The 26,208-nt window shown below is 44.1% G+C and overlaps 2 protein-coding genes across 5 annotated transcripts in view; one reads left to right on the top strand and one right to left on the bottom strand.

Annotated features, from left to right (window-relative positions):
* The first annotated feature begins 1,812 nt into the window (after positions 1 to 1,812).
* upk1a.L (uroplakin 1A L homeolog) lies at positions 1,813 to 11,741 on the top strand. Of its 3 annotated transcripts, none has more exons than XM_018224510.2 (8): positions 1,813 to 2,262; positions 4,825 to 4,901; positions 6,908 to 7,108; positions 8,191 to 8,265; positions 8,626 to 8,733; positions 8,848 to 9,027; positions 10,462 to 10,545; positions 11,022 to 11,741. In XM_018224510.2, the coding sequence occupies exons 2-8, from the start codon at positions 4,839 to 4,841 to the stop codon at positions 11,067 to 11,069; spliced, it is 759 nt and encodes a 252-aa protein (XP_018079999.1). In that variant the 5' UTR covers positions 1,813 to 2,262; positions 4,825 to 4,838; the 3' UTR covers positions 11,070 to 11,741.
* Positions 11,742 to 13,793: 2,052 nt separating this feature from the next.
* The window catches only part of aplp1.L (amyloid beta precursor like protein 1 L homeolog), a 33,717-nt gene continuing 21,302 nt past the window's right edge, over positions 13,794 to 26,208 (bottom strand). Inside the window, 11 exon segments of one of the 2 annotated variants that reach the window (NM_001095950.1) lie at positions 13,798 to 16,185; positions 17,047 to 17,190; positions 17,286 to 17,345; positions 17,789 to 17,859; positions 18,256 to 18,279; positions 18,472 to 18,606; positions 20,030 to 20,129; positions 20,780 to 20,908; positions 22,859 to 23,017; positions 23,806 to 23,880; positions 24,961 to 25,082. In NM_001095950.1, the coding sequence (NP_001089419.1) occupies positions 16,087 to 16,185; positions 17,047 to 17,190; positions 17,286 to 17,345; positions 17,789 to 17,859; positions 18,256 to 18,279; positions 18,472 to 18,606; positions 20,030 to 20,129; positions 20,780 to 20,908; positions 22,859 to 23,017; positions 23,806 to 23,880; positions 24,961 to 25,082 (1,118 nt within the window). In that variant the 3' untranslated portion in view covers positions 13,798 to 16,086. 2 annotated transcript variants of the gene reach the window in all.

Genomic DNA, 26,208 nt, shown 5'->3' with positions numbered 1-26,208 from the left:
AGACCTTTCACTTTAACTGACTGAGAAAAATGTTTTGTTTCCAACCAACCAAAAATCTAATGTAAAATCAAGGTGGGCAGCGATTGGCTGTACTGATACCTATACATTGCGGCACCTCCCTAATGTAATATGTTCTTATATTTACTCTAATATCAGATCCCTTCCCCTGGTCATGTGGCCCTGAGCCCAGTCATCTTCTAATCACATTTATATATATATATATATATATATTATATATATATATAATATATATATATATATTCCATTCCTATAACACTTTCCTCTTGTCTCTATATATTAGGTACCTATCTAGTGTTACCAATCCCTATTTCTGTAGGGAAATGAGAGCAGAGCAGACAGTAACCCTTCCAACACTTTCCTCTTGTCTCTATATATTAGGTACCTATCTAGTGCTACCAATCCCTATTTATGTAGGGAAATGAGAGAGAGCAGACAGTAACCCTTCCAACACTTTCCTCTTGTCTCTATATATTAGGTACCTATCTAGTGTTACCAATCCCTATTTCTGTAGGGAAATGAGAGAGAGCAGACAGTAACCCTTCCAACACTTTCCTCTTGTCTCTATATATTAGGTACCTATCTAGTGTTACCAATCCCTATTTCTGTAGGGAAATGAGAGAGAGCAGACAGTAACCCTTCCAACACTTTCCTCTTGTCTCTATATATTAGGTACCTATCTAGTGCTACCAATCCCTATTTCTGTAGGGAAATGAGAGAGAGCAGACAGTAACCCTTCCAACACTTTCCTCTTGTCTCTATATATTAGGTACCTATCTAGTGTTACCAATCCCTATTTCTGTAGGGAAATGAGAGCAGAGCAGACAGTAACCCTTCCAACACTTTCCTCTTGTCTCTATATATTAGGTACCTATCTAGTGCTACCAATCCCTATTTCTGTAGGGAAATGAGAGAGAGCAGACAGTAACCCTTCCAACACTTTCCTCTTGTCTCTATATATTAGGTACCTATCTAGTGTTACCAATCCCTATTTCTGTAGGGAAATGAGAGCAGAGCAGACAGTAACCCTTCCAACACTTTCCTCTTGTCTCTATATATTAGGTACCTATCTAGTGTTACCAATCCCTATTTCTGTAGGGAAATGAGAGAGAGCAGACAGTAACCCTTCCAACACTTTCCTCTTGTCTCTATATATTAGGTACCTATCTAGTGCTACCAATCCCTATTTCTGTAGGGAAATGAGAGCAGAGCAGACAGTAACCCTTCCAACACTTTCCTCTTGTCTCTATATATTAGGTACCTATCTAGTGTTACCAATCCCTATTTCTGTAGGGAAATGAGAGAGAGCAGACAGTAACCCTTCCAACACTTTCCTCTTGTCTCTATATATTAGGTACCTATCTAGTGTTACCAATCCCTATTTCTGTAGGGAAATGAGAGAGAGCAGACAGTAACCCTTCCAACACTTTCCTCTTGTCTCTATATATTAGGTACCTATCTAGTGCTACCAATCCCTATTTCTGTAGGGAAATGAGAGCAGACAGTAACCCTTCCAACACTTTCCTCTTGTCTCTGTCTCTATATATTAATCTATATATTAATGGCACTTCTATAATAAAGCATGTCATTTGGTGGTACTTTACCAGGGGTGGTATAAACACTTTGGAAGTATCTAGGCAGGTAAGTTCTCCTGTGAGTCGTATTGGGAGCGCACTTGTTTTTTTACCCAGCATGCTCTGCTTGGTAATAACAAAGCCTAATTTACATGGTGAGACAAGCACCTGCCCTTTTAAAAGAGAAGCCTGGAAAGCCCCAAGTGAGTTGGAGGCAGGGGGAGAGTCAGTGATGAAACTGCAGTAATTATGGGAGATGTTGGAATAGGCTGTGAGGGTGGCTGGGAGTTGTAGTACAACAAGAGCAGAAGGACAATAGGTAGAACAGTTGTACTTTATATAATTCAGACTCCAGGAGGGGCAGTGTAAGTAAAGGGGAGAAGGGCCGGGTGATTATGTGCATATCATTAGGGAGTGGATGGGGCCCACCAGCAGTGTCCGTATCAGTGTGGCCCCTCTGCTAAATAGGCAACTCTATTTATCTGACTGAAGGGAACAGGTACAGGTACCCCCCACCCCCGCCCTGTTCATTTCAAGGTACCAAAGGAAACAGCAGAAAACCAAAAAGATCACCAGCCCCACTCCCCATAAATCCACCTCTCCGGAGTTTCAGGCAGAGTCTACAAGTAACAGTGAGAGGGGCGGGAGCTGCCAGACTAGTTGGGCTCAGGTGAGTAACAGGTGCACAGGTGTGTGGGGTGGGAGAGGGGCTTTCTAATGGGGGAGGGGCTTTTTGCTATTGACTTGATTGACTTTATCTGCTCTAAACCTGGCCTGGCCCTGACTCAGCTGGGGCACAGTTTGATGGGCAGGAGCCTTTTCATAACCTCATCAGTTTCGACTCTCTGGGCCCCCAACAAGATTTCCAGCATTGTTGATTTTAGTGGCTGTGGCCCTTTAAATTGCAAGTTTTTCCAAGTGTACCCCCCCCCCCAAACACTAATTTAGCTCAAAAGCGGCACAGAAAACTATCTTGTAGCTTCATGGTTTAAATGGGAACTTTCTGTTCTTTAGTTCTGACTCTTGAAACATTGTAGCACAAGTCAGTTCTCATCCAGGTGTCTAATTCATACATTGTTGTAGGAGTCAGAACTAGCAGTGCAGATACCAGTACTGTTTTATTCTTATGCGCCTAATTAATGGGCCGATCTGCTACTCTGGTGTTAGTACGAATGGGAGGGGGTGTTAGTAGGGGCTGGAGGGGGGCTGCTCTGGGGCTCCCAATGCATCATTTGTATACAGACTGGGTTTCTCATTTATGGGAATTGGATTGCTTATAGTAAGGCAAGGTGGGGTATGGGAAAGTGGCTGTAATTGTGTTACAATGTGTATAAGTAAGACAGTGGCAGAAATATAATTGTGTGTATTTCGTGCCTGAGGAATGGGCTGTAATTGTGGCCTTGTGTTTACAGAAAGGGACATCACTGTATTTGGGAAAGGAGTAGGGAGGGTGGCACAGAGTGTAGTAAGGTTGGCACAGAGTGTAGTAAGGTTGGCACAGAGTGTAGGAAGGTGTTGGTGAAATGAGGATGTAACTGTTGTGTAGTGTATGTTGTCTGGCAATAAGAATTCCTGGGAAGGAACTGTAACTTAAGGTGGCCATACACAGAGTGATCCGCTCGGTTGGCGATGTCGCCAAGAAAGTGGATCTCTCCCCGATATGCCCACCTTGAGGTGGGCAATATCGGGCTGATCCAATCGTGGGCCCTAGGGCCCAATGATCGGATCCTAACAAATGGTAACGGCGGTAGGATTGCGGGACAGCATCGACGAACAGATCTGACAGGGGGCCCGTGTATGGCCACCTTTAGTGTGTATAGTAAGGAGAGTGGAAGGGGCTGTAATTGTGGGACAATGTGTATAGTAAGGCAAGATGGTCCCCTAAATAGTAAAGAACGAGGCATTATGGGAGAGAAGGGCCACTGGGGTGCAGTTACCATAAGTCTTTGTTTCTTTGGTGGGGGGTAGAGAATGGAATAATGTGTATGTGGGGGGGGGGGATGTAATACAGAGATTGGTATTTATCAAGGGTGTAACTACAAAGGAAGCTGGGGCCCAGGAGGTATAGGGAAGCTCTAATAAATGAGCAATTTCAATATCTATTGGTGAAACAGGAGAACCTCTGGGTATGAATTTGCTCTGGGCCCAGTGACCTGTAGTTGCACCACTGCTGTGTAGATACAAGGGATTGGGGTCTGCCCAGAGACCTTGATCATCTTTATGTGTTGGGTGGGAAGAACAAAAGAATTTCTGAGGTGGGGGGGGGTGCAGCTGTAGAACGGGAAGCTCAGGTTTAGGACAGTTTTGGGGGGTGGGACTATAGACAGAAACTGCCTGTAGGTGGGCGGAGCTTCAGAGCAGTCTCCCAGTTGTTTGATGGGTGTAGCAGGTGCCTGAGAGGGAACAACACAAAATCTGCAACTTTCCTACATTCTCAGAGTCACATTACTGCTGCTTCTCAGGTTTGCTTGGGTGAGATACTCGCTACCTGCTGCGGTCGCTGTTTGACTGAACAATCTGCTAGTGGTGCATCTGGGCTTCAGGTAAATTCTCCAGGGCTGAAGATCTAATTGGTTGTGGGGTATACGGGGCAATGCTATTTAAATCAGTAGGGGGAGATATCAAGGGTTCTGACCCCTGAGATTGTGGCTACTAGACACTTGGTATCACCCCCATGGGTCACAGTCCTAATAAGTGTGTTTAATTCTTGTCTTACTCCTATTGTCTCATTCCCTTCCCCTTTAGATTGTAAGCTCTTTTGCACAGAGCCTTCCTCACCTTTTGTACTGGTACTGGTCATGTGTATAACTCTGTATGTTCTATGTATGTAATTCATGTGTGTGTGAGGCTCACAATACTCCCTGCACCCCAAAGTAAAGTGGAACTATCATTTTTAAAGGGGAACGCTACCCAAACACTTCCCAGCTCAACCTCCAATATCCATTTGTTTCCTCATTCTCACTGGGTTTATAGTTCTCCGTTAGTATTATTATTACTGTTTATCACTGAGAAATCAGTTCTCCTATTGGTCTGTTAATCAGCTGGCTTCAGCTACATCAGTAGTCAGAACCAGGAAAGTCATGAATTCCAACAGCAATTGCATAGCTTTAAAGCTACAGGACATGTATAAAGAATGTACATTGGGAAGTTGCTTGGGATGAAATTAATGACATTGGCAGCTGTAATTAAGGGCGGAATGAGCTTAAATTTTGCCCCTTTCTTCCCTGAGCAGGTTGCACAGACAAGATGGCAGAAAAAGGGTCTTCGGGCATGGTGGCCTTCATTGTGTTTGGGAATGTCATTATATCGGTGAGTATAAGCATTTTGTTTATTATTAAAGGATAAGTAAACCTTAACAATGAGTGAATGTAAAACTGATGAGGGGGCTATTCTTTTGCAATGTACATTCATTCATTATTTATTTTTAATTCCAAGATATTAAAGGATACATGTACTGTTAATATGAATGAATTTTGTTACAACAGCGCCACCTGCTGGTCATTTTCCCACCAGTCTGACCAGCAAGTAGTCAAGGAAATTGTCAGGAGAAAGAAAGAGGCTGCTCTGATTTTCTTCTGCTTAGGAATAAAATGAGAAACATTTCTCACATCTTTCCTAAGCAGAAGAACATCAGCCTCTTTCTTTCTCCTGACAACTTCCTTGACTACTTGGTGGGAAACTGACCAGCAGGTGGCGCTGTTGTAACAAAATTCATTCATAGTAACAGTACATGTATCCTTTAATATCTTGGAATTAAAAATAAATTAATAATGAATCTACATTGCAAAAGTGCTTAGAATAGCCCCCTCATCAATTTTGCATTCACTTATTTTTAAGGTTTACTTATCCTTTAATTATAATCCTTCATGTTGGACCTGGTATAACCGTGGATCTGGTACTGAGTCTCCTTATAGAGTCTTTATTGATAGGGTCGCCATGTTCTGCATTGAAGGTCTTGCACATAGATAGGCAACCTTTGGCATTCCACCAGTCCTACCATCATCCCCTGGCAAGACTTTTATTGTTCCACCCATAATGCACTGGGGTGGACATTCTCTTGTCCTACATATGTTGGTCCATGAGTTGTAGAGAATGGAGCAAGATGGAGACAATAAACCCAAGGCCCATAGGCTGATAGTTCTAATTCTATATAGAGAAATAATTGGGCCCTCTTATAAGACGCTACCCCTGGTGCCCACCTTGTTGGGTATTGTGTATAATAGTCACACCCTCCGAGCTCAATATGGGTCCAAAGGCCCCAGCGGCTGGAGGAATGTGGATTTTCTGGTCCGACTGGAAACACTGCTGATGTTGTCTGTTTGTTATTTTTGACTGAGGAGCCTGTTGATGGGTAAGTTCCCCTTAGGTGATAATGAGCAGAATCCGATTCCTTGCATGCCAAGTGCAGGAACGGAGAAACTTGGGTGTTGGTACTAGACGCGGGGGTCGAGGAAGGACAGGACCCCCAAATAGATCCTGCTCATGTTGTAGCCATGGGAATAATGGAAGATACACTAGGGGAACTCGCCATAACAACACAAACCCCTATCCCCCAGGACTGGCCCTTTGCTTTGAATTCATAAATCAGGTTGAACCCACTGCAGGGTAAATAACAGGGGCATAGGAAGCAGACCCTGTGGCTGCAGGGGGGCCCAGGACGTATAAGGGGGCCCCATGAGGCCCTAATTAATGAGCAATTTCAACACATATTGATAAAACTATCTCTGGATATGTTGGGGCCCTAACATTAATTTGCTGTGGCGCCCAGAAATATCTAGTTACACCACTGTTTGTACGATCCTACCATCCCAGCCAAGCCAATGAACTCATCACAATGGCACGGGGCATGTTCAGGCCAACCAATGAGAAGAGGGTTCTTCCAATTTCTCATCTGTCTCCCCCATAGATCAACCAATCACAATTTTACTTTCATTAGCTTTATTGCAGTTGACTGATCAGATCTCATTACTGATTGGCTGGTATCCATAGGAATCTTTGTACTTTTGTCAGCCACCATACAAATGAATTGATCCTGCGCTCTGACCTACTGGGCAGTCATAACCCACCGGTGCACATAATACTCCTTTGCCTTAGGGTCAGCATTAGATTGCAAGCTCTGTGGGGCATGTATGCAATCAATCTTAATTTTTCCAATGAAACCATTTATGAAAACAGAAACCATTTGTGCCCATCAGAGTTGGTGGCTCTGTTCTATAGCTGACTAGCGCCTAGAGGCGACGGGTGGTACTGCCGGTGACAAAGGATCCAGGTTGGGAAGTGGTTCTGTGTTCTTACTTGGTTTTGTTTCATTGCAGCTCTCTGGCCTTGCGTTGTTTGCGGAGACGATCTGGGCGACCACCGACCCCTACAAGGTTTATCCAATTCTGGGGGTGACTGGGAAAGATGATGTTTTTGCCGGCGGCTGGATTGCCATATTCTGTGGTTTTTCATTCTTTATACTGGGAATCTATGGCATCCTCGCAGTGCAGAGAGGGAGTCGCACTATGGTTCTGACGGTGAGATATCTCTCGAAATGCACCAACTTCTCTGTATTAAAGGGGTTGCTCCCCTTTAAATTAACTATTAGTATGCTGTAGATGGTGATATTCTGAGACAATTTGCAATTGGTTTTCATTTTTTATTATTCGTGGTTTTTGAATTATTTCAATTTTCATTCAGCAGTCTTGTAGCTAGGGTCCAAATTACCCTAGCAACCATGCATTGATTTGAACAAAAGAATGGAATATGAATAGGGGAGGCCTCAATAGAAAGACGAGTAATAAAAAGTAGCAATAACAATACATTTGTTGCCTTACAGAGCTTTTTTTTTTTTTTTTTTAGATGGGGTCAGTGACCCCCATTTGAAAGCTGGAAAGAGTCAGACGTGAAAGGCAATTAAAAAAAAAATAAAAAAAAAATAAAAAAAATAATAAAGACTAATTGTAAAGTTGCTTAAAATTAGCCATTCTATAAAATACTAAAAGTATTAAAGGGGGGTTCCCCTTTAAGATAAAAGAGCATTGGATGAGAGCTGGTCCAAAGGAACCTGAATATTAAGTTTCCGGCTGTGGATCATGGCCAACAACCTAATCTATTATTTGCCTCTAATTTCCCCCGTACCTGCTCTCCTCCAAATTCTATACTCTGTTTCAAAGGGCTCCCATCTTAGTGGAATAAACATAGTTTCTCACTGGCTTTAGTTGCCGTTTAATGATTTACTTTTGGCCTGAGTGATTCATTGTAAGTGTCAAACTCCGGTAATCCTCATTTGAATAAGAGACTGGAATATTAGCCGGATAGGGACTGAATAGAAAGATGAGTAAAAAAATAGCAATACAATTACATTTGTAGCCTTACAGAGCACTTGTTTTTTTAGATGGGGTCAGTGACCCCCATTGAAAAGCTGGAAAGAGTCAGAAGTAAAAGGCAAATAATTAAAAAAAATAAATAAAAATAAATACCAATTGAATAGTTAGCTATTCTATAACATACTAAAAGTTAACTCAAGGGTGAATCGCCCCTTTAATGCATATGGGTGGGAGCTGCCATGTTGTTTCCCTTAATTATGGGCACTGACTTGATCTCCCCTCTGTTGCAGTACTTGGTGCTGATGATGATCGTGTATATATTTGAATGCGCCTCCTGTATCACTTCCTTCACACACAGAGACTATGTAAGTAGCTGAAGATGTTGGGGTTCCTTTTGGGGTCCGGGGATGTATTGTAACTAGGGATGCAAAAAAAACAAGGTAAAAAATGTTTTCCCCTTCCCACCGCTCATTTGCATATGCAAATTAGGATTCCGATTTGGTTCAGTATTCGGCCGAATCTTTCATGAAGGATTCAAGGATTCTGCCGAATCCAAAATAGTGAATTCGGTACATCCCTAATTGTAACAGTTTTATATCATGTCAGGGATGTTCAACCTGAAGGAGCAACAGATTGGACATCCCTGACTAAATAACACCCCTGTATTGGGATGGAGACTCCCCTCAGAATTCTGTATTTTAACGCTTCCCCTCTGTCCCTTTCAGATGATAAACTCCAATGTGATTAAGGGTCAGATGTTGACTTACTACTCGGACAGCAGCACCCCGCAGGGTCGGGACATCACCGGCGTGTGGCTCAGGATGATGCTGGAGGTAATTAGGGTTCGAATCTGTATCACAATAAGGGGAGCCATTCTCCTGCACAGTTTAAAGGGTAACAAGGAACAAAAAAATTGGATTTATAGGTTTTTTTTTTTCTTTTGATAGAAAAACTGCTGCGGTGTGGACGGGCCGCTGGATTGGGTGGATTATTACTCCACTTTCCGCAAGTCGTACAATGAAACGACGGCCCCCTGGCCCTTGTGGTGCTGCCAGAGAGACAGTAACTTCCAGATCATCAATCAGCAGGGATGTGTAGTTGGACTCAAGTCTTATGTTTATCAGCAGGTAAGGGACACACTGCTATGGGTTTTCTTTGTGTGGTTACATTGGTCAGTACAAAGCCCTATTAGGAACCATTGGGGTTCCATCTCTTCTTAACCAGTTAAGGGGATTTTTCACCTTCAAATTTACTTTTAAAATGATTCAGAGAGTGACATTCTGAGATTATTTGCAATTGGTCTTCATTAAGGGGTTCATGTCATGATTTTATGATGTAGTTTTTATTTCTAAATTAGACTGTTTAATTCACTCTACAATATAAAATGTCATTCCTGAACCAACAAGTGTATTTAGTTGTAATATTGGTGTGTAGGTGCATCTCAGGTCATTTTGCCTGGTCATGTGATTTCAGAAAGGGCCAGCACTTTAGGATGGAACTGCTTTCTGGCAGGCTGTTGTTTCTCCTACTCAATGTAACTGAATGTGTCTCAGTGGGACCTGGATTTTACTATTGAGTGTTGTTCTTAGATCTACCAGGCAGCTGTTATCTTGTGTTAGGGAGCTGCTATCTGGTTACCTTCCCATTGTTCTGTTGTTAGGCTGCTGGGGGGAAAAGGGAGGGGGTGATATCACTCCAACTTGCAGTACAGCAGTAAAGAGTGACTGAAGTTTATCAGAGCACAATTCACATGTCTGGGGGCACCTGGGAAACTGACAATATGTCTAGCCCTATGTCAGATTTCAAAATGAAATCTAAAAAAACTGTTTGCTTTTTTGAGAAACTGATTTCAGCGCAGAATTCTGCTGGAGCTGGAGCAAAACACATTTTCCCAACAAAGTCTCCCTTTAAATGATTTAGCTTTTAGTTCCTCCAGTCTGGAGTTTCAGCACCTAGTCTGGTTGATCAGTAATAAAAAGTTACAATCACCATAACACTGTAATGTCACAAAGCAATAGATCTTTTTGGCCAGTGACCCCCTTCCCCGTTTGAAAGCCGAGTCGGACGATTAATTAAAAAACAATATGAATAAAAAAAAATAAAGTCCAACTGAAAAGTTGCTAACTGGCTTTTCTATAACATACTAAAAATTAATTTAAAACTGTACTACTCTTTTCAATTAGTTGTTGTGACTACTCCTGAGTTGTTCTCTTCCCATGGTCAGACAGGAACTTTCCTCTATGTAAACTATTCCCCAGTACTTTACCCAAAATGTTTATTCTAATGTACTTCCTGCTTCTGGGTTGTTCTCTTCCCATGGTCAGACAGGAACCTTCCTCAAGGTAAGTAATTCCCCAGTATTTAGCCAGGTACAGACTGCTTATATTATGTACTACCTGCTTCTGGGCTGCTTTCTCTCCAGTGGTTATGGGTGGGACATCATGATTGGTCAATGTCTCGCCCCTCTGCGTGCCCATGGGGAAGAGAGCAGCTTTGGACATAGGGGAGATGAGATTCACTTACCTTTAGTAAAACTGATCTCTTTTTGTTCCATGTTACAGGGCTGCTTTGATCACATATCCAATGCCATCAACAGCTACACCTGGGGCATCTCCTGGTTTGGATTTGCCATCCTTATGTGGACGGTGAGTTACCTGGAGCCTGGGAGCCGTCTATCTGTACTGGGAGGGGTGCACCGAATCCAGGATTTGGTTTAGGATTCAGCCGAATCCTTCTGCCTGACCAAAGCAAATCCTAATTTGCATATGCAAATTAGGGGCGGGAAGGGAAATCGCGTGACTTTTTGTCACAAAACAGGGAAGTAAATGTTTTCCCCTCCCCACCCCTAATTTGCATATGCAAATTAGGATCTGGGTTCGGTATTCGGACTAATCTTTCGTGAAGGATTCAGGGGGTTCAGCCGAATCCAAAATAGTGGATTTGGTGCATCCCTAATATATATATTTGTTGCCTAGAGAAGCTTGTCCTGGGGATACATAGGTGTTGCACCCCAGCAAAGCACACTGTAAGAAGTACGTTGGTGATTGTGAGCTCTTGGGATCCTCTGTTTAGTCTAAGGAATGGATGATTATTCTAATGCCTGATCCTCTCCTCCCCACAGATGATTGTCATGTTGGTAACGATGTATAATTACACCAAGATGAACTGACACCACGTCTCCCATTGGTTGCCAGGGGAGGCCCAATCAGAGAGCCTCAAGCCTCCCCAGAACTCAAACTGGAATCGACTTTCTTTTTTCTGATGAGATGAACTGCCGGCTGTTTCCTTTGTCACCTCCTGGGGGCGCTGTCACTCAAATAATATCACTTCATTCTCTGGGGATATGAGAAAAGAACCCCCGGCCTCCCCTGCACCCCCTTCTATAGAGCAGGGTTACTGTACATTAGAGCAGCCAGAGAGAATTGTATGTCTATTCCTAATGCCATGTATGTATTTTACTTGATCATTGTGACTGTGACGCTCTAATTCCCCAGAGACACGTGTTCTTCCACTCAGTTATTTCTGTTACAAAATGATTTGATGATTAGTACCATTGGTGAGCTCTGTAAGCCTGAACTGCAGCTTCTTTTACATTCTCATGTCTAACAGGGGCTGCTGGGAGTCCTAGTTCAGTGGCTGTGGCTATAGCCTTTGATTCCAAAGATAGTTTTTTTTTTTTTTTTTTTTTTTTTATAACTGGCTGAGAGCATTTGCTTCAATGAAGCCACAAGCCATTTATACCCTCACTTTAAACTTCCATGTAGAATATATAGATATTTCCATTTGTATAGTACAGTGTTTTGCCTTATGGAAAAAATAAAGGTATTATGTGTTTCTTAAACTGAATAAGTGTCAGATTTATATCTATATATTGTAAGGTTCCTATAGTAACAGTGGGATAATAGTCTCTGGGAAGGGAGTGTGACTGTGGGATAGCAGGTATAGTAGGGAGAGATGGTGTCTATAGTAACAGTGGATAATAGTCTCTGGGAAGGGAGTGTGACTGTGGGATAGCAGGTATAGTAGGGAGAGATGGTGTCTATAGTAACAGTGGATAATAGTCTCTGGGAAGGGAGTGTGACTGTGGGATAGCAGGTATAGTAGGGAGAGATGGTGCCTATAGTAACAGTGGATAATAGTCTCTGGGAAGGGAGTGTGACTGTGGGATAGCAGGTATAGTAGGGAGAGATGGTGTCTATAGTAACAGTGGATAATAGTCTCTGGGAAGGGAGTGTGACTGTGGGATAGCAGGTATAGTAGGGAGAGATGGTGCCTATAGTAACAGTGGGATAATAGTCTCTGGGAAGGGAGTGTGACTGTGGGATAGCAGGTATAGTAGGGAGAGATGGTGCCTATAGTAACAGTGGATAATAGTCTCTGGGAAGGGAGTGTGACTGTGGGATAGCAGGTATAGTAGGGAGAGATGGTGCCTATAGTAACAGTGGATAATAGTCTCTGGGAAGGGAGTGTGACTGGGATAGCAGGTATAGTAGGGAGAGATGGTGTCTATAGTAACAGTGGGATAATAGTCTCTGGGAAGGGAGTGTGACTGTGGGATAGCAGGTATAGTAGGGATAGGTGGTGTCTATAGTAACAGTGGATAATAGTTTCTGGGAAGGGAGTGTGACTGGGATAGCAGGTATAGTAGTGAGAGATGGTGTCTATAGTAACAGTGGATAATAGTCTCTGGGAAGGGAGTGTGACTGTGGGATAGCAGGTATAGTAGGGAGAGATGGTGCCTATAGTAACAGTGGGATAATAGTCTCTGGGAAGGGAGTGTGACTGTGGGATAGCAGGTATAGTAGGGAGAGATGGTGCCTATAGTAACAGTGGATAATAGTCTCTGGGAAGGGAGTGTGACTGTGGGATAGCAGGTATAGTAGGGAGAGATGGTGTCTATAGTAACAGTGGATAATAGTCTCTGGGAAGGGAGTGTGACTGTGGGATAGCAGGTATAGTAGGGAGAGATGGTGTCTATAGTAACAGTGGGATAATAGTCTCTGGGAAGGGAGTGTGACTGTGGGATAGCAGGTATAGTAGGGAGAGATGGTGTCTATAGTAACAGTGGATAATAGTCTCTGGGAAGGGAGTGTGACTGTGGGATAGCAGGTATAGTAGGGAGAGATGGTGCCTATAGTAACAGTGGATAATAGTCTCTGGGAAGGGAGTGTGACTGTGGGATAGCAGGTATAGTAGGGAGAGATGGTGTCTATAGTAACAGTGGGATAATAGTCTCTGGGAAGGGAGTGTGACTGTGGGATAGCAGGTATAGTAGGGAGAGATGGTGTCTATAGTAACCGTGGATAATAGTCTCTGGGAAGGGAGTGTGACTGTGGGATAGCAGGTATAGTAGGGAGAGATGGTGCCTATAGTAACAGTGGATAATAGTCTCTGGGAAGGGAGTGTGACTGTGGGATAGCAGGTATAGTAGGGAGAGATGGTGCCTATAGTAACAGTGGATAATAATCTCTGGGAAGGGAGTGTGACTGTGGGATAGCAGGTATAGTAGGGAGAGATGGTGCCTATAGTAACAGTGGATAATAGTCTCTGGGAAGGGAGTGTGACTGTGGGATAACAGGTATAGTAGGGAGAGATGGTGTCTATAGTAACAGTGGATAATAGTCTCTGGGAAGGGAGTGTGACTGTGGGATAGCAGGTATAGTAGGGAGAGATGGTGTCTATAGTAACAGTGGATAATAGTCTCTGGGAAGGGAGTGTGACTGTGGGATAGCAGGTATAGTAGGGAGAGATTGTGTCTATAGTAACAGTGGATAATAGTCTCTGGGAAGGGAGTGGGACTGTGAGATAGCAGGTATAGTAGGGAGAGATGGTCGCTATAGTAACATTGGGGATAGTAGACTCGGGGACATAGCTACTCAATGACAAGGCCACATTTACCCGCTTGATATCTCTTTATTGATCGCTGAATAAAACGTTACATTTCAGTCATTAGGAGGTGGGAGTGAAACAAACACGAGGGAAGGAAACTCATTTCATTACAAGTACAAAATGTACAGTAACCAATGTGGCGTTTCCCCGCCCTGCGCACCGATATCAAATGGTTTTTTGTTCACTGCAAATTATGAAGGAAAACAAAATAATTGCGGTTTTGTTACAATCAGCCAAGAGCTTGAGATCAAACAATTGCACCAATATCCCAACTGAGTCACGGAGCTGCTCTGAGCACAAATGTGAAGCCACGCCCCTTTAAAACTGGTGCAGAGATGAAATCCACATCATTTATGGCTTGTTAGAAAAATGTATTCTGATGCAGGCTGTACTGGATGTTGTACTGCCAAGCGGTTTGAATCTTGGTTAATTGCTAATTAGTCGTTCAGCATTTTAATATCACAGGTATCCTGTTTTAAAGGGGAGATGTGGCCTCTGCAAAAGAAAAAAAAAATGGAATGGCCGGAAGTTAAAGATAGTTACAGGATGGTGTTTTTATTAAGCCAAACTTATTAGATGGCCAATTGAAATCCAAGAGGAAATGTGTCCCTATAAAATTTCTATGACTTAAAGGGTGCCATTAAAGGGGTATGACATGATAATGCGAGGTTGGGAAATCTTACTATAATTATCGTTAGCTGAAAAAATATTCTTATGGAGAATTAAAAAAAAAAATCCTGGCTTCAGAAGTTTCCATTATCAGCTCTGCACAGCTTCCTGTTTGGAGCTGAGCTCCGCCCACTGCTCTGTCAGGCTTCAAAAATGGCTTCCTTCCTGGTGCCTTCTAGTTTCTACAAACAGGGGCCAAAAGTATCCACAGGCAAAGGATACACATGTTGTCATGGGAACATTCTTAGTTCTATGCCTGGATAAGGCAACATTCATTGGCTGAGAGGGGCCCCTGTAAGTTTTAATTGCCCCCCTCTAAATCGGGGCCATTGCGCTGCACTGATCATAAGGGAGTGTTGTGGAAATCTGACCTGAGGGGAGGTATTTTCTTTGGATCAAAAAAAAAAAAAATAAGGTAGTTATTACATAGGAACGATGCTTATGTAGGGTTGTCACCTGTTTGATTTTGACCTGAACAGTTCAGTTTTTTCAGGTCTTTTTCGATGCCTGTGAATTTTAGCTGCAAATCCGCGAATTTATTTGCCGGCGGCGAATCGCGAATTTGCTGCGAAATTTCACCGGCGTCGAAAAAGTTTTGACGTCGGCATCAGCGTTTTTTGGATGCTCTTTCGCTAATATTTCGGGACAAAATTCGCCCATCACTACTGGCCAATACATGAAAAGCATTTAAATACTAAGATACCCATCAAGTACAGTTTCATTTCTTATTATTACACAGACAAAAAAATCCAGCCAGTCGTATCTAAGTGATGCAATAACATCATTGTGCCCACCTCTGATGTCATCATGCCTGTTCCTACATCACTGCCCCACCCCCCATGTTATCTGCCCCGCCTCACATGTTTGGGTTTAGCCATCAGCAAAGGTGACAACCCTACAAACGGACGTGAACTACAACACGCAGCTATAAAGGGATGCTGGGAGTTGTATCTTAGGAAATCTGGAGAAGCGTAAGACGTTCTCTGGACTACAGGGTACTACAGCACTTCTGTACACTTATATACAACCCAATCGAATCGTTCCTAGAGCCCCAGGTGGCGGTCAGCGTTTTCGGGGCGACTACATACGTAATGACTGAGACTAAAGTGCCGCAGCTGAACTCATAGGGTGGGGAGCTGAAAAAAATAAAAAAAGGGAATTTTTTGGTCACTATTTAGTAAATCTAGGCCTAAGGCCATTAATATATATAGGACTGATGATTCGGTGCAGAGATCGGATGATACGGGAACTGGCGTTTTTTTGGCTCTGCGATGCTGGTTTCTATGGCGTCGCTGGTCAGAACCTGGGGGTCGGGTCACAGCAGAAGGTTACCATGTGGTCATTCTCTTCCCCTCTGAGTTATAAATAATTTAAGTGCATTTACAGGGGAGAGAGACTAACACTTTAACCCACTCCGTCGCCCCCTCGGTCCTAAAGCCCCCATCATTTATCCTCAAAAGGGGGCAAAACTCTGCCTCGTAACGGCGACATAAATTCATGTGGCCACTCCCCTAATATTAAAATATCCCTGTAGTCCCACAAACCCCTCCCACCGCACCTCCCCCAAAGTTAAGTCCCACCCCTGTGCCCCAGATAGTATAACCCAGCCCACCCCCCCACACTCATGCTCAGTTATTCTCCTCCAGGTATCTGTAGGTTGGGTTCTCGTAGCCCTGGTTCTGCATCTTACTCAAGTGCTTGTCCTCGGGGCTCCTGGAAGCTTCCACCTGCAAAAATAGGGGGGATTCATTTGATCAATAGAACAAAACTGTCTGTTAGCGCTCATGGGGATTTATACTAGGGATGCACCAAATCCACTATTTTGGATTCGGCCAAGCCCCTGAATCCTTCACAAAAGATTCGGGCAAATATTGAACCAAATCCGAACCCTAATTTGCATATGCAAATTAGGGATGGGAAGGGGAAATCATTTACTTCCTTGTTTTCTGACAAAAAGGTCACACAATTTCCCTCCCACCCCTAATTTGCATATGCAAATTCGGATTCGGTTCGGCTGGGCAGAAGGATGTGGCCGAATCCGAACCCTACTGAAAGAGGCCGAATGTCGAACCGAATCCTGAATTCAGTGAATCCCGAATTTATACAACTACAGCTTTACACTTAAAGGGTGTGTTCACCTTTAAATGAACTTTTAGTATGATGTAGAGAGGGATATTCCGAGACAATTTGCAATTGGTTTTCATTTTTTATTATTTGGGGTTTTTGACTTATTTAGCTTTTTATTCAGCAGCTCTCCAGTTTGTAATTTCAGCCATCTGGTTGCTAGGGTCCAAATTACCCTAGCAACAATGTATTGATCTGAATGAGAGACTGGAATATGAATAGGAGAGGCCTGAATAGAAAGATGAGTAATAAAAAGTAGCAATAACAATAAATGTGTAGCCTTACAGAGCATTTTAGATGGGGTCAGTGACCCCCATGTGAAAGCTGGACAGAGCCATTCTGTAACATACTAAGAATAGTGCTGCCACTTTATATAAAATGCCAATGCTGCATGGCTGCTTAGATATGAGTGTAGCCTGCGTCTGTGCTGATAGCAGTTGTCTGTGTATAAGACAGGGCTTCACCTCGATGATTCCGTGGCTTATGGTGCCGTAGGGCTTGCGTCGTATCAGGAGAAGGCTAATAATGATCACCATAGCCACGGCCACTGCCACCACCAACAGACCAATCAAAGCGCCGCGGTTGAACGTGACCAGCGTATCTGGCTCCTGCCAAGTGAATGAGAATAATTAGGGGTAATTCTGAGTGACGAGCAGGGGGTAACACTGGGGTAACACTGGGGCAACACTGGGGTAACACTTACCAGCTGGTCTCTCTGAATATCCTCAGACTGGTAGTGAACTTGCTTCACGGATCCATTATCCTGGGAACAGAAACATTGATTCTATAGGAAATATTCCCCCAGTAATGTCAGTACAACAATGTATGAGATTTACTTCTATATTCTATTCTCTATTCTATAGTTCTCTGTATACTGTACTCTATGTACTCTCTTTATATTCTGAACTCTGTACTCTCACTGTAGTTCTCTCTGCATACTGTACCCTCTCTCACGCTCTATCACTCTGCATATCTCTCTCTCTCTCTCTCTCTCTCTCCCTCACACTTTACATATTGTACTCTCTCTCTCTAGTATGCTAAATACTGTACAGTCTCTCTATCTCTATTGTACTCTGCATATTGTACTCTCTCTCTAGTATGCTGAATACCATGCTTTCTGTAGTACTCTGCATACTCTCTCTCTTTATATAGCACTCTGCATATGTGGGTGTATAAAATCTCCTACTTGCACCTTGTCCTTCTTACCTTGGGTCCAGGGAAAGTGAGTGTTCGCTCACTTGGGGGGAAATCTGAGTAGAGATCCCAAACTGCAGAGCCTGTGGGGGGCACAGAATGGAACAGGGAAAAGAGAAGAGACATCAGTAGAGACATCAGTAGAGACATCAGTAGTTTATGAGACAGTGAGGCTCATTTATGAGGGCGAGTGAAACACAAAACTGTGACCCCTTCACTTGGATTTTGTTGCTTTATTACTTCCTGGAGGGAGGATATTTAATCAGATTTAATCAGATTCTTCCCCCCCCAGTAGATAAGGTCTAATATATATATAGGTCATTATATCAGCGGTTTTTGAAGCGCAACTCCCTGCACCCCTGACTCCCCATTTATAAATGAGCCCCACGTTGTTTCCAGATCTACATGAGACACTGATGAGGGAAAGTAGAAGGAAAGATTATTTCAGGCCATTCAGTGCCCCAAACCCACACACTGACCTTTCCTCTCGATCTGCTGCGAATCTGCTCAGGGATCCGAGTGTCAGCGGCGAGTGAAGGACAAGGAAAGGGGGACAGGGAGAGAGAGAGAGTAAAAAGGGACCAATCAGAGAGAGAGCACAGATAGGAACAAACCGAAATAACAGAGAAGGGAGAACTGAGAGGGGCAGGAGGGAACCAAGTAACCGGGGGGGGGGGGTACGGGGGGACACTCACCCTCTCCCTGCGATGACTCTGCCGAGTTCTGGGGGGGCACTCGAATCTCAGGGTAGTCACTGTCCTCATTCATCTTCTTCTGCGTCGAACTGAGGAGATCTCCTGCCCCCATCCACTCTGTGCGCAGCCAACTCTCTGCCAGGAGGGGGCGACAGGATTTTAGGGAGAGGTGCAGGGGTGATGCCAATGAAAGATATTGGCACTAAGGGCTTTATATAGTAAACCAACATAAATAATAATAATAATAATAATAATAATAATAATAATAATCTGAACACTGGGCACCAGTAATGCTGCTCATTCCCTGGCATTAATGGGCACAGCGGTCAGGTCTGTACAGGATAATGGAAACCAGGGGAGTGGGCAGAGAGTGGGCAGAGAATGAGCAGAGAGTGGGCAGTGAGTGGGAGGAGAGTGGGCAGAGAATGGGCAGAGAGTGGGCAGAGAATGGGCAGAGAGTGGGCAGAGAGTGAGCAGAGAGTGGGCAGTGAGTAGGAGGAGAGTGGGCAGAGAATGGGCAGAGAGTGGGCAGAGAATGGGCAGAGAGTGGGCAGTGAGTGTGAGGAGAGTGGGCAGAGTATGGGCAGAGAGTGGGCAGAGAATGGGCAGAGAATGGGCAGTGAGTAGGAGGAGAGTGGGAAGAGAATGGACAGAGAGTGGGCAGAGAATGAGCAGAGACTGGGCAGTGAGTAGGAGGAGAGTGGGCAGAGAGTGGGCAGAGAGTGGGAGGAGAGTGGGCAGAGAGTGGGCAGTGAGTGGGAGGAGAGTGGGCAGAGAATGGGCAGAGTGTGGGAAGAGAGTGGGCAGAGAATGGGAATGGGCAGAGAGTGGGCGGATAATGGGCATAGAGTGGGCAGAGAGTGGGAAGAAAGTAGGCAGAGAATGGGCAGAAAATGGGCAGAGAATGGACAGAGAGTGGGCAGAAAGTGGACAGAGAATGGAAAGAGAATGGGCAGAGAGTGGGCAGAGAATGGGTGGATAGTGGACAGAGAATGGAAAGAGAATGGGCAGAGAGTGGGCAGAGAATGGGTGGATAGTGGACAGAGAGTGGGCAGAAAATGTCAGAAAAGCCTGGGCACAGAGACTAAGAGCCTCATGCAGAGATACAGGGACACAAAGCAATTTGCTGAGTGCAGAGGGATTAGCTGCTGTTATTAAATGAGAGAGGGCGGCACTGAGTGCTCTGTCTGACAGTTAGGCACAGACTCACTGATATGTTATGGAACCACATAATAATGGGGTCAAATCTAAATGACTGATTACTTTCTATACATGAGCTGCTAGCAATGCTCACTGGTATAACTCACAGATGCTTGGAGTCAAAACCAGCAGTGCAGAGAATATAAACAGTTAGGCATTTACTGCTTTCAGTACAGTTTTCTTAGAATTACATTTTTATATATGTTACATTATTAATTTGGGTTGAGTTCCCCTTAAGCTTTTTCTACTGCTCACTGGTATGGTATTTAAACTGATTACTAGTTGCTATGACTTCTGGCTATAACAACCTTCCAGTTTTAATTTCAATAACAGTCTTGTGATAGGAGAAGATACAAACCGATCTGATCCCGGAGCTCAGGAGTCAGTTGGGGGTTTCGGTACAGAAGAGACAAAGATTGGTTGACTCGTTCCTCAATGACCCTCAGGTGAGTGAGAACCTGAATGAGGAGGAAGGGGAGAACATTCAGTTAAATCTGAGACAGAGAGAGTTACAGTGTTAGTGTGTACTAAGCACAATTCAGCAGGAACAGTCCCTAAGTTTGCTCATAGTCTGTACAGAGAGATCCCATAAAACTATGGCACATAGGTATTCCTCTGTACTAAGCACAATTCAGCAGGAACAGCCCCTAAGTTTGCTCATAGTCTGTACAGAGAGATCCCATAAAACTATGGCAGCATAGGTATTCCCCTGTACTAAGCACAATTCAGCAGGAACAGTCCCTAAGTTTGCTCATTGTCTGTACAGAGAGATCCCATAAAACTATGGCAGCATAGGTATTCCCTGTACTAAGCACAATTCAGCAGGAACAGTCCCCTAATTTTGCTCATAGTCTGTACAGAGAGATCCCATAAAACTATGGCAGCATAGGTATTCCCTGTACTAAGCACAATTCAGCAGGAACAGTCCCTAATTTTGCTCATAGTCTGTACAGAGAGATCCCATAAAACTATGGCAGCATAGGTATTCCCTGTACTAAGCACAATTCAGCAGGAACAGCCCCTAAGTTGGTAGTTGCCTTTTAATTTGCAGTTTGGTGGGGGATGATAAGACTAAAGGTAGAATATTACATACAATAATTTCCAGTACCTGGAACTGAATGGTCTCTGCTCGGTCGGGCTCGGCGCTGCTCACATGTTGGTAGTGTCTGACCGTGTGTCGCTGGTCTCGCTGCTCGGCCCGGATGTATCGCTTCAACGCCAGCAGAACTCGCTCCGGCTGCAAAAGAAAGAGTGTCCTTTATCTCAGTGTACCCCAATATAGTGATCTCAATTAAAGGGGAACTTCACCCAAACAGACTTTTGCTGCATTGTTTTAATAAATCTATATCTACATACACACATATTGTATTTATCAGCCTCATGAATATACCCCCCCCCTGCACCTCCATGCAGGATATTTACAGCTGCGCTTGGTGCATTATTATGAATCACTTTAATTGCAGTGTCAGGGCTGGAGCTGCTGATGGATCATTTCATGTAATTTAATTATTCTGAGAACAGGAACGGCCACGCGAAACTGCAGTATAGAAATAAATCTCCTTCTCCCCAATTCTAAGGGGGGACACAGGGAATTCAATGGACACGGGTAATTGAAGGTACTTGTTTCCAAAGAAGCTGCTTTTCTATATCTCCATGAGGTGCATTCTGGGTAAAAAAAATATGGCAAATTACAATCAGATTGCACTTTGTACTTGTGGAAGTTAATGACCCTCATTAAAAATCATGGAGTGTGAATATGATGCAAAGCCACATTTAACCAGCAGATGGCACAGTAGGACTTCTATCTGCTACACTCAATAGGGCTTATTATAATGTTCCCAGGCAGAAGTGCAAGAGCAGTAAGGGGGTACAAGATCAGTAAGGGGTGCAAGAGCAGTCACGTGGATACAAGATCAGTAAGGGGGTACAAGAGCAGTAAGGGGATACAAGAGCAGTAATGGGGGTGCAAGAGCAGTAAGGGGGTGCAAGAGCAGTAAGGGGGTGCAAGAGCAGTAAGGGGTGCAAGAGCAGTTAGGTGGATACAGGATCAGTAAGGGGGTACAAGAGCAGTAAGGGGGTGCAAGAGCAGTAAGGTGGTGCAAGATCAGTAAGGGGTGCAAGATTAGAAAGGGGTGCAATAGCAGTAAGGGGGTACAAGAGCAGTAAGGGGGTACAAGAGCAGTAAGTGGATACAAGAGCAGTAAAGGGGTGCAAGAGCAGTAAGGGGGTGCAAGATCAGTAAGGGGTGCAAGAGCAGTAAGGGGATGCAAGAGCAGTAAGGGGGTACAAGAGCAGTAAGGGGGTACAAGAGCAGTAAGGGGGTGCAAGATTAGTAAGGGGTGCAAGAGCAGTCAGGGGATACAAGAGCAGTAAGGGGGTGCAAGATTAGTAAGGGGTGCAAGAGCAGTCAGGGGATACAAGAGCAGTAAGGGGGGGCAAGAGCAGTCAGGGGATACAAGAGCAGTAAGGGGGTGCAAGAGCAGTCAGGGGATACAAGAGCAGTAAGTGGATACAAGAGCAGTAAAGGGGTGCAAAAGCAGTAAGGGGGTGCAAGAGCAGTAAGGGGGTGCAAGAGCAGTAAGGGGGTGCAAGAGCAGTCAGGGGATACAAGAGCAGTAAGGGGGTGCAAGAGCAGTAAGGGGGTACAAGAGGGGGTACAAGAGCAGTAAGGGGGTGCAAGATTAGTAAGGGGGTGCAAGAGCAGTAAGGGGGTGCAAGAGCAGTAAGGGGGTGCAAGAGCAGTAAGGGGTGCAAGAGCAGTATGGGGGTGCAAGAGCATGCCAAAGAACAAATACTGGAACATCTTGGACCACAAAAAGTTATACACTGACGATTCATTTAGACAGGACGGCAGTTTTATCTCCCATAATTCCAGAGTTCCCTGCGTCCATAGGCGCATTTGGGTTCAGTTTGGAACAGGAGGTGGGATGGAGGCACAAGATGCAACTATGCAGAAATGCAAGTAATGGGAGGAGTCAGAGCACACAATGCGACTTTTGCTCAATTGCGACTGTGGCTGTAAATGATCCTTCTTATTTAGACTGTCAGGAATAAGCACATCAGGGAGACCCCACCTATAAACTGACAGTTACTGCTGAACCAATGAGGCCTCAGATTGGCTGATTCCACACTCACATTCTCTCTGGCTAAGAAATATGGGAGCTGTAGTCCAACAGCAGTTACTCACATCTAGGGGTGTAGCCTGAACACTGGCCAGGTAATTCTCCAGAGCCCCCCGGCGGTTGTCATTTAAAGAGGCAACAACACGGCCCAGATGGGTCTCAACCAGTCGCTGTCGCTGAGCAGAGATTTGTCCCTCCAGGGTCTGCAGGATGGTCTGAAAGTGCTACAGTGAAGGGAGAGAAGCCATTGGCTGGTTATGAACAAGGGGTGTAATTAATGTGATGTGGTAATTAAGTCTGGGCAGCGGCATGGAGTGAGTATTAGACACAAGAGTGAAGGTTATTAGATGAGAGACTGGCGAGAGGGGCCCTCCAGCAAACCTTACAATCAGATCTCTAATCTCTCCTTTCTTCTCTTCTCTTCTTTTACTTTTTACTTTCATTGTTGTGCTATAATTTTATCTTCTTGTTACTGCTCATTTTATGCCTCCTCTTCTCTCTCCCTTTCCTTTTCTATCCCAAATCATCTTCTTTCCTCCCCCAACTGTTTGGCCTTACTCTCCCCCATCCTCCCTCTTCTCTCCCCTTCTATATTTCTCCTCTTCCCCATTTATCTCTCTACTCCCTAACACCCTTTCCCTTCTCTCCTTCTGTCTCTCATCCCCTCTCCTTTCCTTTTCTCCCCAACTGTTTGGCCTTACTCTCCCCCATCCTCCCTCTTCTCTCCCCTTCTATATTTCTCCTCTCCCCCATTTGTCTCTCTACTCCCTAACCCCCACCTAAGCTGAGACTGGATAAGACAACACTAGTAGAGAATGCTGTGCTGCATTTGGACACTATAACACTATAACAGCACATTAGTTGATTGGACAGGAGCACCCGATGCCATGATTGGTCAGTACACAACTATGGGAGGAGAATCCTGGAGCTGGTTGAATCCAGTAGACTAGGGAACCAACAAAAGCTTTGGCCCTTTGGGAGATCTCATGTTAAGTTTTTCCCCCATACTTACCTCATTTATTGCCTGCCGATCAGATTTGGGAAGATTTTTTGCTTGATAATCTGCCTCAGCCCATTCCTTCATCACCTGCAAAAGAAAAGATCCATCAGTCTCCCCTCACGGTATGATGGTTCGGTCCAATCTGTGGTTCCAAAAGGGGCAATAAAGTGACTAATTGTACCCAGAAGCCAAGCCAATAAACACACCAGTCTGTGGCTCCTCCATTATCCAGTACAGTCGTCTCTACCTTCATTATGGACCCGCAACATGGAAGAAGTTGGACCTGTCTTAGTGACTGGGACAGATTGAGTGGCTGAACAATGCCATTGATTCTATGAGCATGGGTGTGGTTATGAGCATGGGTGGGGGTTTTTGAGCATGGGTGGGGAGCATGGGTGGGGATATCCATAGGGGTGTGGTTATGGAGTTCAGAAAAAACTTTCCCTAGAGGAATTATTTGCTTAGTCAACTGAATTCATAAATATTATTGTTGTGGGGATTTAAAGCTGAATAGTAGCCAATCGCTATTAAAGGAAAACTATACCCCCCAAACAATGTAGGTCTCTATAAAAAGATATTGCATAAAACAGCTCATATGTAAAATCCTGCTTCATGTAAATAAACCATTTTCATAATAATATACTTTTCTAGTAGTATGTGCCATTGGGTAATCATAAATAGAAAATTGCCATTTTAAAAAATAAGGGCCGCCCCCTGGGATCGTAGGATTCACTGTACTCACAAACATACCAACAAACCATACATGTTAGGTCACATGAGCCAATTAACCGACAGAGTTGTTTCTTTTGCTGTTGCTTAAGTGTTCATTTTGGGGGTATAGTTTTCCTTTAATTGTTTAGGCTAAAGATGCCAAACTGGCAGTGCCCGGTGCCCTATTGGTGGCTGAAAACTGGGCATCAAACCTGGATGGAGGGAGAAGGATTTTAGGAGCACCAGGTTCCATTTCCCATTGAATATTCAGACAAAAGCTATTGAATCATCCTGAGAAGCCATAGTGATGTATTTATTTTCTCTCTCTGACTAATGGTTGTTTTTGTTCAATGCCGGGACGTAGCCAGGAGGATTAGTAATGGCCCACACCACCCACAATCACACGAAAGGTACCCGCTTGCCCCCCTCCCAAGGACATGGCCGCCCACCAGTCACCTCATTGATTTGCTTCATGCGACGTTCTTCCAGCTCCATTTTGGCTCGGAGGAAATTGGCGTGTTCTGATCCCTCCCGGGGTGACTCAAAGTAGATATCCACTCCGTCTGTGGGGCGGGAGACTGGGGATGAGAGAGAGAGGGATGATACATAAGGTTCAATAAAGCTTTATAGTCAATTTTTATGGTGTCTGAATGTTGCAGTTTGTATACAGGTATGGGATCCATTATACGGAAACCCATTATACAGAAAGCTCAGAATTACTGGATGGTAGCTTCCCACAGACTCCATTTTATACAAATAATCTATATTTTTAAAACTGAATTCCTTTTTCTGTGTAATAATAAAACAGTCGCTTGTACTTGATCCCAACTAAGATATAATTAATCCTTATTGGAAGCAAAACCAGCCTATTGGCTTTATTTAATGCTTATATGATTTTCTAGTAGACTTAAAGGAGAAGGAAAGTTTAGAACTAAGTAAGTTTTATCAGAAAGGTCTATATAAATACACCAGTAAACCCTCAAAGTAATGTTTCTCTGAGTCCTCTGTCAAAAGAAACAGCACATTTCTTTCCTTCTATTGTGTACTCATGGGCTTCTGTATCAGACTAAACCTCCAGGGCTAGGGCTTGAGCATGCTCAGTTTGTTCCTCTCTCCCTCCTCCCCTCTCTTTTCCCCCCTCCCTCCTCCCCTTCCTGCTGTAATCTGAGCCCAGAGCTATGAGTGAGCAGGGAGAGACAGGCTGGAAGTGATGTCACACCAAGCTAATATGGCAGCTGCTATCCTAAACAAACAGAAAGAGCTTCTAGAGCTGTTTACTCAGGTATGGTAAAGCATTCCGCAGAATAAATATAGTGTTATAGCTTGCACTATTGTGGCTAATCTATTGCCAATAAACTGCTTCAGAACTTTCCTTCTCCTTTAAGGTATGAAGATCCAAATTATGGAAAGATCCTTTATCTGGAAAACCCTAGATCCTGAGCATTGTGGATAACAGGTCCTATACCTGTAATACCACCAAATCTTCTAGCAGATGGTAAGAGAGGGAACTGTGCATGGGATGGATAAAAAATATCCCTGACTATACCCTTTGCACGTCGAATAACATGTTATTTCTACAGTTGTGAGATTGACAGAAGAGAATTGCCTTTGATTCCCTCTGCTGTTCTTATTATTCTCCGCAAAGATTTTTGCTTTGCAACTGTGTAATATGTAATATAACAGCATAAAAGACTCTCGGTAGTG

This window comes from Xenopus laevis, chromosome 7L (assembly GCF_017654675.1).
Source record: "Xenopus laevis strain J_2021 chromosome 7L, Xenopus_laevis_v10.1, whole genome shotgun sequence".
In the NCBI taxonomy this organism is placed as follows: domain Eukaryota; kingdom Metazoa; phylum Chordata; class Amphibia; order Anura; family Pipidae; genus Xenopus; species Xenopus laevis.
Note: the sequence above shows the minus strand (reverse complement) of the source record. Positions and strands in the feature narration are given on the sequence as shown.

Bases quoted from the DNA above. Each gene is read 5' to 3' on its own strand.
- upk1a.L (XM_018224510.2), top strand. From the start codon at position 4,839: ATGGCAGAAAAAGGGTCTTCGGGCATGGTGGCCTTCATTGTGTTTGGG. The intron at 8,266-8,625 runs GTAAGTAGCTGA...TGTCCCTTTCAG, and splicing joins CCTTCACACACAGAGACTAT to ATGATAAACTCCAATGTGAT. The intron at 9,028-10,461 runs GTAAGGGACACA...TCCATGTTACAG, and splicing joins AGTCTTATGTTTATCAGCAG to GGCTGCTTTGATCACATATC.